At 46.7% G+C, this 11,731-nt stretch overlaps 1 protein-coding gene across 1 annotated transcript in view; it reads right to left on the reverse strand.

Annotated features, from left to right (window-relative positions):
- Positions 1–11,299, reverse strand: part of Elp3 (elongator acetyltransferase complex subunit 3) — a 49,379-nt gene extending 38,080 nt beyond the window's left edge. Inside the window, exons 1-7 of the mRNA XM_048330377.1 lie at positions 11,148–11,299; positions 10,333–10,432; positions 7,680–7,818; positions 6,915–6,985; positions 6,157–6,220; positions 4,306–4,374; positions 3,372–3,526 (exon numbers count right to left, since the gene is read on the reverse strand). Coding sequence (XP_048186334.1) covers positions 3,372–3,526; positions 4,306–4,374; positions 6,157–6,220; positions 6,915–6,985; positions 7,680–7,818; positions 10,333–10,432; positions 11,148–11,166 — 617 coding nt within the window. The 5' untranslated portion in view covers positions 11,167–11,299. The remainder of the gene's footprint in view (positions 1–3,371; positions 3,527–4,305; positions 4,375–6,156; positions 6,221–6,914; positions 6,986–7,679; positions 7,819–10,332; positions 10,433–11,147) is intronic.
- Between the last annotated feature and the right edge of the window lie 432 nt (positions 11,300–11,731).

Consider the following 11,731-nt stretch of genomic DNA (forward strand, 5'->3'; position numbering starts at 1 on the left):
CTCTCCAGAGCGATGATTTCTCCAGGATGACAGTCACCAGTAATTGTGGCTCTTCAGAGACTGCTGAAGAGGCTCGGTCGGGCCCATAGTGATAACTGAGGAGCGCTGGGCTTGGTTCAATGGGCCCTCACAGAGCATACCTGCTCTGTCCTTGAAGGGCTCTCGGCTCTCTTTCCAATTTTCCGCCCACAGGCTATGCCTATTTCTCGATAACTTGCCACAAATAGCAACCAGGCTCACCTTGCTGGGATTTTTCTTTACCCTAGCCCCAATCTTTTAAATTAACAAACTTTTAATCGAGTGGGGCAAAGGAAAACAAAGCCGGGACACCCGAGTCAGTGGGAGAGCATGACCTCCGCTGGAACAAAGACTCCTACCCTTAAATTTGCAGACTCACCTGTCACTATGTAATTTTTAATCTAGCTTAAAATTATCTTTAAATAAAAATCTACTAAGCTAAGAAAAGTTCTGACATCTACGTCAACAAAACAACTAGTACCCATTTGTAGTAAGATAACCCCAAGGTGTACAGTGGGCCCGTTGGGGAGCCCCTGGAGGAACGCCCCCTCCCTGCGTTCTAACAGAGAGCAGCAAGGCTGAGCCACCAATCCTGAAGAGAGCACAGTACCAGATCATCTGTTATCTCACGATGACCCAACATCTGAAACTCTGTCTCCAGCTCAAATCCCAGCTACTGTTTCTTCAAATGGTATGGTGTCCCTGGTAACAAATAACGATTCTACTAGAGGGAGTCTGTAGTAAAAAAATCTTCCATAGAGCAAGTGAGAACACACAAGCGGGGTTCTCTCTATATGGTCTCATAAAAGTACAGAGACTCAAAGTGAGTAAGATGCGCGTGTGGGCTGGGAGACCAGTGAGCGTTAGAGACTGCTTTATGGCACCCGAATTGTATTCTTATCACTGCCCAGGAGCCATTCATAAGATTTGTTGCAATGAAAACTCAAGTCACATATTAATTGTTATCTGAGAGCAAAGTGTTTGTTGCCCTCTTGAGGCAAAATCAAGAACAGAAATTGAAACAAGGCTGCCTTCGCCTCGTTCATTACTGGAAGAGGCTTCCAAGGGCTTCGGGACACACATGATCTGAGGCTACAGAGTTAAAATAAAACCCCAAGCCCCATTTTCACTCCAAGAGATGACTTAAAAGAAATCACTAGGCACGAAGGTACTTCTGCACAAATAAAATTCTCATGCTAAGAATAAAGCAGAATTGTCAGACATTTCCACTGATGAAACTGTCAAGGGAGCTGGACCCTACAACTTCATCTGGCAGGCCTCAGACTGCCAGGCTCCTGTCACCCAGGGGCCCGGACTTTTATGAAGGAGGCACCCGTTCACGGGATTTATAGCTCAATTCCATTCACGGGATTTATAGCTCAATTCCATTCAATCTGTGAATAGGCCCACATGAGAAGCCTGCACCCATTCATGGTATTTATAGCTCAATTTCATTCAATCTGTGAATCGGCCCACACGAGAAGCGAGGAGCATCTAAGTACATACACAGGGGAGGAAAGACTGGTTTCAGAGCTGAATGCACCTTCTGAGTTATTGCTGCTATTCCAATGTCAAGAGGCTTTCAACTAATTTTGTTTCCTCCAATGCATTTTATCTGAGCAATCGATTTCTTGGTATCAGAGGAATGAGCTGGATTACATCATTACATCATTTAAAGACTTCAGCATTTTACAAACACGACTTATTTTATGAATGATCAAGTTTTTGAGTGAGTGATAGAAACAGACAGCATCTCACTCTATCACTAAAGCCCCTGGAGACTACTAGGTGACACGGCCCAAAGTCTGAGTTGGTTCAAATTTACCTCACATTACCTTGCCAATCAAACAAAGGTCATTGCTCTCCCCACAGCCAAGTGCTTCACACCGGCCCCTTGGGCTGCCATGGACACTTAAACTTCTGAAAAGGCCCCTCTCTTCTCTTCGTCTTCACAAACCCAATGCAAAGCAACAGAGGGGGGCAGGAACACGGCACCCCCATGTCCCCATCTCCAGCCCAGCAATCACAGTTGCCAACAGACAATACTGATAACCAGGTCACGGGGCGCACCCGCTCAACGCCACTCTTCTGCCAACCACTGGATGGCAGACAAAACTTGGACTCCCCAGAAGTGTGCGTGACCTGGCCCCTCTCCCTTGCTCACTGGGGTGGAAGCTTTCCTACTCAGGGCCTCCTGTTATCTTGGTGGAGGTCTAGCTGACAACTCTGTATCCTCCAGCCCTCCCCCCCACCCCCCAAACCCCTATCCTTCCCAACCCAACCGTCGACTTCCGGTCTACTTCCATTACTGTCTGTTTCTGCTTCGTTTACCGTGTTCTTCCAGCGCCTGCGCCACTGCAGTGCCTGCTGAGAGCGCAGGCAACATTTGATAAATAAGAAACAAAACACGGAAGTTACTATCTGGGTGGTCCTGACACTGCTGAAAACAGTAACTATTTAGAGACTTTCACCTCTTAAAGCACTGAACTTTATATGAAAACCCATAAGTAAGCACCGTGCTGAGAAAATCTGATATGGGAGGGAGCCAACAAGTCATCCTTCTCTTCCATTCTGTCAGTTGGAATTCCAAGTGAGGGAATGTTCCTGGTATGGTTAAAATGTCTGCCTCTTCCTAACCCCATGTTGAGATTAACTCACTGGGATGGATGGGGGCCTCTGGCGAGTGACTAGGCCTCCAGGTCCCCGCTGTCTGGGTGGGATGACACTTTTATCTCAGGAAAGTCAAGGACCCCCTGCTGCACTTGGGTTGGGCCAAGGAGATGTAGCAAGGTCCTCACCAGACACGGGTGCCTTGATACTGATGTGCCAGCCTCCAGATGGGAGGACAAGGGGTTTCTATTCATTACAAATTGCCCAGAGGCAGGTATTTGGTAACAGTAGCACAAAACAGATAAAGACAGAGCCCATTTGTAAACACAAATTACTTAATAGTAAGTGTTCATTACTAATAAATTAAGCTGGAAATACCAGTCACTGGCCTTGCTGATTTTAGAGCTAATAATGTTTCAGATAAAGAGTGCCCAGTCTTTTTCTTGGATGGGTTGACAATTCAGCTAGCCCAATCAAAACAAGTCCTAGCATGGGAAGCTCACCTTGAACTTCTCTATCTGAGAATACAAATACACCAACAGATCATATGCATTTGTTTTTAAAGCATTATTCCAGTGAGGACAATATCTCCCACAATCCAGAGAGCATGAGAAGAATGCCCATGGTGTACAGGAGAGAGCATGAGAAGTCAGAATGCACATGTTGTACACAGGAGTTCACAGGCTGCCCCCGGCGGAGGGTGTGACAATCACCAGCAGTGAGATAAAAGGAGGATTTCTTACTTGACTGCCTCATAAATGTTGTTGGAAGTATGTCCCGATAAAGCATCGTGTAAACTCCGAATAAAATAATCTCTATATTCTTCTGGAAGAGCCATAAACGTTCCACCCATCACAATAAACTCCACTTTGTCCACACTGTGACCAAGCTGTTTTAACTGAAAGAAACACAAACCCATTCACATCAGGAAAGTGCAGGCAACTACTCTTAGGGAGTACTGTAACATTTCAAATGTTATATTGCAATGCTTTACAAGTGAATTCTAAAAATGAGAAGCAATTAAACATTCTGAGCTGTAGGAAAGAAGAAAATTAGTGTTTAAGGGCTGGGAATATGGCCTAGTGGCAAGAGTGCTTGCCTCGTATACATAAAGCCCTAGGTTCAATTCCTCAGCACCACCCACATATATAGAAAAGGCCAGAAGTGGCGCTGTGGCTCAGTGGCAGAGTGCTAGCCTTGAACAATAAAGAAGCCAGGGACAGTGCTCAGGCCCTGAGTTCAAGCCCCAGGACTGGCCAAAAAAAAGAGCTCAGAAAATTAGTGTTTAAGTACGGAGGCAGGATGTAGCGCACACCTGTAACCCCAGCACATGGAAAGCCAAGTTAAGAGAAGCAGAGTTCAAGGCTATCACCTCCTGTCTAACAACTTCCCTACACTTTCAAAACTGATTCTTCTTAGAAAACATAAAATCCTTAAAGAGAACAGAAAATAGCACAATTTCTAACAAGTAGAGGTTTTGCCCACACCAGGAATTGCAGAATAGCCTCTCTCCTTCAAATAAATATTAAAAAATTATGAAGGAGTGACAGGGGGCATGGCTCAGAGGCAAAAGCGACTACTTGACAAATACAAGGCCCTGAGCTTAAAACCCAGTGCAACAAAAAAGTAAAATAAAATAACATTTTTAAAAATTGGAAAAGCTTTTTCAAAATTTACCTGTTCTATCCGGTGTCTTGTCTGTAGGTAAGGATCGTATCTAGCACGGATAGCTCGCATGGAGGTTGGCTAAGAGAAAAAAAGATAAAAAGCATTCTATTACACTCACATCCAATGAAAAACAAAAGTACACAGAAACAGAGGAACAGAAGCTGAACAAATGCAGCCGTGATCCTGTGGACACTGTTGAAAATGAACTACACAACTTGGGGGTGGGGACAGGAGGGAAAAACTAGGAGAGAGCAAGAGAAGGGGTGATACTGTCCAAAAAGAAATGTACTTTTTAACCTGACATATGTAATTGTAACCCCTCTGCACATCACCTTTTTAATAACGGTAAAACAATTTAAACAAAAACACAAAAGTAATTCTGAATGGCTATGTTAGCATTAAAATTCTCTCTGCTTCTGGAAACTGAAAGTCTGCCTTGTATCTCATCTTCCTTTCCGTCTTTCCAGGGTTCTGATGTCCTGAGCAGCTGGGGTCTCCTGGGAGCACAGCTATCGAGTGTGGAATGCACTGCATCCTTAGGTCATTGAGGTGTTTCACACAGATGTGTACACATACTCAAGTCAGTGGCCAGGTGACCTTTAAAGAAGGTTCTGAACCACAGAGGGCTTGTAATGACAGCAGCTCAGGGCTCCTGCCTCCTGTGGGCTACCTACAGTGTGTATACTCCCTATAACTCCCTATAAACAAGGGATTGGCATCAAAGTTTCTCTGAGAAACGTGGAAGGAAAAGGACAAGGTAGGGAACACTTTTTGCACACACTGACTTAGTGTTAAGAGGTAGAGGGAAACATATGTGCATGTGTTCAAGTTGGAGAATGTAGAAGAACAGCAGCCCTGCCCGACTTCTGTGGAGAGGGGCAGAAAAGGGTGGCTGGGGATCTGAGGAACTGTTCCGCCAAATAGTTGTTAGATAGATATTCAAAGTTGAACCATGGAAAACGACAGGGCGTGTGTGTGAAAACCACGTATCAGGAAAAAGTCACGTGGTCTGATGCCACCTGAAAGGGGGGGGGGGGCCTCCTTCCACGGATGCCCATCTGGCCTGTCTGCACTCACATCTACTCTAGTCCTTTCTCTATGTGGCCATCAGAATGGTCTTTTTATAGCCGAAATCAGTTGTATGATTTCCCTGCTTCAGACCACAAAGGCCTCTCCTGACAGCTTCGGTAAATGAAGACTCTTTCCTTTTACCCACTAAGCTCCGGCATGTGTCTTCCTGCCCCGCCATGGTCCTTTCTTCTAGCTGTTCCTTCTGCTAGGAATCAGCCTTCCTGGCACCCTTACAACTGGCCCCTTCTTGCCACTTCCCCAGGGAATCGCTGGCTGCCACAGCACCAGTACCCCAGCTACCGTTGCCCTGCTCACTCTCACTTCTGTGCTTAGCAGCTGTTAGTAGGTGATGTTCCCTTGTTTGTTCCTTCGTGCCTAGCTTCCACTGTTAGACTATTTCACAAGAGCAGGGCTTCAGCACACATGGGGGAGGGAGGGGCAGAGCCAGAGCTGCTGCTCGTCCACAGTGAATCCCTGTTGTAGTTGTTGAGGCCTGCAGGCCTCAGTTTCCTCAACTATATGACTGGGACCGTCAGTGTCTGTCCTCCACGCACTGCGGTGGGGTTTCAGGTTGTGAAGCAACTGAAGGACAGTAGGACAGTAAGCTACATTTACTTCAGTAGTTCTCCAGTAATTAGAACAATATATGTCACTAGGAGAACACAGAAGAAAGGCTAAAATCAAGAAGAAAGGCTAAAAACAAGAACTCTTAAGAAAGCTAGCATTTGTGAAACTGCACACTGAAAACTCTCATGAAAAACTTCTTCAGGACAGCACAAATGACCTTACCTCATATCCAGTGTAAGACTGGGTGGAGTACTCAAAATCCGAATCAGGTCCACCAGGGCAGTAGCTGCGACAGACAGACACAAGGAATGGAGAGACAGGTCAGACACAAACCGTTCAGAGCATAGCTCCCAGGACCTACAGGCCCCACAAAACCCTGACAGCAAGCAAGCTTCGCTTTCAAATCCCAGCTGAAAACCAGTGCAGGCATTTTCAACGTGCTGTACTTATTGTTGTTTACAGGTTTATGCTTTTAGGGCAAACCACAGGAATCAAGTTTTCCTGATGATATCGACACAGTGCATTCCTGGTAACCATATTCAAGAAATTCTCCCTTCCATGTAACTTTTCTACCTAGAGTTAGACATATGCTTCTGCTAATCCCAGGTATCTAAATGTGCTACTTATAAAAAATATTTTTTTTATTTTGATACTTTTCTGATTTACTTGAAATTTACTTCAGAATTTACTTGAAATCTTTGGCACTGGAATTCAGGCAGTTCCCACTTCCGTGTTTCATTTATTCCATTAACAAGATATGGTTCTGAGAGCCATAATCTATGTATTGTTTTAAAATACTGCAATAAATTCAAATGTTTGCATGTTTCATTTTTAAAGAACTGTAATATCTTATCAATGGTTACCTGGTTCAGAAAACTATAAATCTACTTCAAGTTTTAAATATTGCCAGCATGTACTGACCAGGTATTAGGGAATTTACTAGTTTAATACACATAACATATCAAAATCATCATACGTACACACATATGTTTCCTGTAAAACTGATATGTGGACACCTGTGTGGTTTGCACATTACAGCTACGACAGCAATCTGTAAGAGAAATATTAATTTTAAAGTTATCATGAGAAATTTTATTAAAATTCTGGAGAATGGGTACCCTTTAGGAGGAAGGGTGAAAATGTAACCAGAGCACCACAGGCGTTGGTAATATTCTTCTCCTTAAGCTGGAGGCCTCATAAAAGTCCCGGCCCCTGGGTTACGTGAGCCTGGCGGTCTGAAGCCTGCGGATGAAGTTGTAGGGTGCAGCTCCCCTGATAGTTTCATCCACAAGTCTGCTTTATTCTTTGCATGAGGATTTTATTTGTGTAAAAATATCTTCGTGCCTAGTGATTTTTTTTTTTTTTTGGCTGATTCTGGAATTGAATGCAGGACCTGAGCACTGTCCCTGAGCCTCTTTGTGCTCAAAGTTAGTGCTCTACCACTTGAACCACAGCACCACCTCTGGTTTTTTCTGATTAGTTTATTGGAGATAAGAGTCTCATGGACTTTCCTGCCCAGGCTGGTTTTGAACTATGATCCTCAGATCTCAGCCTCCTGAGTAGCTAAGATTACAGGCTTGAGCCACTGGTACCCAGCCTATCTACTCCTTTAAATACAACTAGTTGGTCTCCTCTCTACCTCCTGGCCTTCTACACACCTCTCCACACTAGCACAGAACACAGCAGTTGGACTTTTGGAGTCTGCCTCCCTACCTGCAGCAATATTTCAATAATTGAATACTCACTCCACTGGCAGTCCTGATGGGTTTGGCCTTTAACTTTGGGACCAAGACTTTCCGATACTGAGGGGGGACTGCGGCGATGATATCCACCAGGCGGGGCTGCGCTGACAGGCCATACTTGGCTGCTGTCTTGGTTTTCACCCTGAAAGTAAAGCATTCTGGATTAACCAGATCATGATATGTCAAGCACAAGCTTCTAAAACAGCACCATTCACTCCTGTCTCCGCTAGGGACACAAGGGGCTTTACGATCTCTGAATATTGAGGCGATAAAAGGGCAAAATTTGTTAGTAGCTTGCTCCTTACCTCAAATGCTAGAAAGCCAGAGGTCTATGGAGGACGAGAACACTTCAATATGCTGCAGCCTCTGTCCCAAGGACACTCTGAACTCTATCATCATTCAGCTGTAGCACTGACACTGTCTAGAGCACTGCACGATGTTTAGGGTGCCCTTGGCCTCTGTCTGACTAGCACTCTTTGTCCTGCTAGAACAATTTAAAATGTCTTTGCATCTGTCTCCAGGGGAGAAAATCACCTTGGTCAAGAATACTTGCTTAGGGCTGGGGATATAGCCTAGTGGCAAGAGTGCCTGCCTCGGATACACGAGGCCCTAGGTTCGATTCCCCAGCACCACATATACAGAAAACGGCCAGAAGCGGCGCTGTGGCTCAGGTGGCAGAGTGCTAGCCTTGAGCGGGAAGAAGCCAGGGACAGTGCTCGGGCCCTGAGTCCAAGGCCCAGGACTGGCCAAAAAAAAAAAAAAAAAAAGAATACTTGCTTAGCAAATATATGTGTATATATGTATATATATATATATATGCACATACATATATACACACATACACATGTACATACATATGTATGTTATATACACACACATTAAAACAAAAGAGCAGCAAACATTTTATAAATTTGTTTCTTCATTTGACCCTTCCTAATTGTAAGTCTACTCCTAACCCTCAGAAGTGACTTTCATTCTGGTTGCAATAGTGTCTTGCTATGTAGCCACAGGCTGGCCTGAACTAATCTTCTTGTCTCAGTTATGTGTGTGTATGTTACAAGCACACGCCACCATACTTAGCTTATTCCTTTGACTTTCCCAATTTCACCAGCTTTCCATTTGTGTCTGCTAGCCAAGCCTTAACACTCATCTGTCTTGAAATTAATTTAGAAATACCTATGGGATGCTCATATCATCTTTAACAAATGTCAACTGACTAGTTAGCATGCACCTAACTACCTAAGTCCCTGGTGTGCCAGGGCCTTTCATGTCCTGCATTATGAAAGACACACTCACTTACCACACCAACCAATAATGAAGGTTTTAGAAACTGTAACTTGTGCTCGGGAGATAATGGAGACAATGGGACCAGAGAAGGAGAAGGTTCCAGAAAGGAAGAGCAGACAGAGAGGCTGCTGCAAGCTCACAGGCTAGCTTACAGGAAGGTGAAAATACAGATGCACATTATTTTAAGAACTATGAGTAGATCACCTTGACAAAGACCCCGAGATTCACTGTAAAGGTTGGAAAAACAGGTTAAAGCCAGATTGAGAGGCCTTACATAATGAGTGACACATCTGAGACAACAGCTTTAGATAGAATCAAGGGAAGAATAAAATTACACAATGAGAAAGGTGCATCAGAAATTAAAGTTGTGTATTAGCCAGGGTATAACCAATGAAAACAAGAAAAACTGTTCAAATACCATAAAAAAATACAGTAAAGTATATCTTCATAGTACTTATTTATTCCTTTAGCCAATGTTTTCTAAGCACGATGTCCCAAGGAAAGGAGTTAGATACTGCAGCATCTCAAGTAACAAAGAATAGGATCTGTGGAAATGTCAGGCATGTGCTGATTAGTATAACCTGGGGTTGTAAGGGGAAAAAAAAATCTTTAGGACTGATTTATATAGAGATCACACGTATACACGTGTATATACACACACAAGTGTGTGTATGTATATGGGGGGAGAATACAAATTTAAAAACACATTTAAGGGCTGGGATGTAGCTCAGTGGCAAAGCACTTGCCTAGGAAGTGCAATGTTCGGAGTTTGATCACCAGTACCAAAACAGAAAAGAAATGCGGGGGGGGGGGGGCAAAATATTTAAGGTGGATGTTCACTCTTCTATTTAAGAACGTGATTAAAAGGCAGTGGGTGACCATGTCCCATAGGTTCTAAACCAGAAAGAGGTTGTTGGACTTCATCAAGGGCCCAAACATGGAGGGCTGTCTGGGTGGAGAGAGCTGCTGTTTCTACTGGGACAATAGAAAAAGAGATGCTCTTTATCACTTTCCTTTACTTCCGCTTCTTCCTTCTTTAAAACAACTTCAACAGGCCTCATTGCTCTGTTTTCATACATGAGAATAAAGCAACTTCAAACATATTCACTCTCATTCAACCACTCTTGCTGAGCTCTTATCCCTGGGTGGGACCCATCCCCTGCAACAGAGAGCCTTGTGGTTCATTTTCAAACCGTGTGTTAACTGTACCAAGGAGTTTCACTATGTGCCTTTCAAAGGTGCAAATACTATGTTGCGACCTAAGTGACAGTACTGAAACTACAATTATCAACTTAAAAAAAGAGAGAGAGATCAAAAGCAACGGAGAGCTATCTAAGAATAAGGTTGCACTCCTTATAGATCCACTTACTTATTCAGGTCAATGTCTTTCCCCTGTTCGTGGGCTTCAATCAGTTGTTTAATAACATCTCCAATAGTCAGCATCATCAGCTCAGCGGGGCTGAGGTCTCCTAGAAAGATTATTCAGCAACAAAGTCACACTATTCAGTAAGGATTGTAAATTGTTTACACTGGTAACAGTTTTCCTTCCAAAGTCCTTCCAAAACATGAGAAACGAGCGGCTCAAGTTCAAAAAGACGGTCTCCGTTATTCACAACCTGACCATACGGTTGGTGTCTTTCATTTGGCTTTATCTGTGCGTGCGGAACAGGCCCCCAAAGAGCACCAAGGAAGCCAGGGGCGGGTGACCCGCTCACGCCCGTCACCCCAGCTACCCGGGAGGCCGGGATCGGAGGGTCGCCGGCCAGGGCGGGAAAGCCCGAGAGACTCCGATCTCCAACGAAACATTAAACAGCTGGGAGGCTTTGGGTGAACGCTGACCACTGGACTCCCTCGGGCTGAACACCGACGGGCAGAACTGCTTCACGCCACCCGGGGAGGTGCAAAGGAGACGGGGGTCGGTCCCACAGGGGCGCCAGAGGAGCGCCAACACGCCCAGGGTGTCCCAAAACCCCGGGCCAGAGAAGGGACGAGGGGCGGGCGGGGGGGTGGGGGGCACCGTGGGGCCCGGAGTCCGGAGGAGGGGCGGGCCCGGCGGGCGGGCGGACCCCGGGGCTCCCGCGAGGGAAGCTGGGCTCGGCTTCCGAGCACCGGGGGCCCGGGGGCCCCCGCCCTGCTCCCCCGCCACCGCCCCCCGTCTTCCTCCACCCCGTCTCCCGTCCGCACCTTTGCGTTTCTGCCTCATCGCTGCTCCGCCGCTGCAGAGGCGGCCGCGAAACCGCGCGCCGACCACGGAGAGCGAGGGGACGGCCACAAAGCAAGCCCGGACTGTCGCAAAAGGACGCCCGCCGTCACGTAAAGCGGCTCCCGGAAGCCGGCGCCCCGAAGCCCCGCCCCTCCCCTCCCCTCCCGCCGCGCGTCCTCCGGAGCGGCTGCACGGGAAGCGGAGCGGGCCGAGCGGCAGTTTGAGGGGCTGAAAGCTCGACCTGGACGGTGTGGCGCTGGGGCGAGGCTGCTGCGGGGAGGCCGCTGCGGAGAGCCTGCGGGGGGAAGGGGGCGGTGGCGAGGGGGCGGGGCGACCCCCGGCGTGAACACGCGTCACTTCCGGTGGGGAGACCGCGAGAGGACTCCTCAGCCGTGGGCGCGCCGTTCTGAGGCCCGGCGGGAGCCGAGTCTGCTGGGGGGTCGGGGCCCGGGGACCTGTTGGCCACCTGAGCCTCGGGTGGACGGCTCATCTGCATGGCTAGCCGTCGTGTAGAACAACACCTGCACTGCACAGAGACTCTGCGGAGTTGGGAACCAGGCCTTGG

Source organism: Perognathus longimembris, chromosome 21 (genome assembly GCF_023159225.1).
Source record: "Perognathus longimembris pacificus isolate PPM17 chromosome 21, ASM2315922v1, whole genome shotgun sequence".
Lineage (NCBI taxonomy): Eukaryota > Metazoa > Chordata > Mammalia > Rodentia > Heteromyidae > Perognathus > Perognathus longimembris.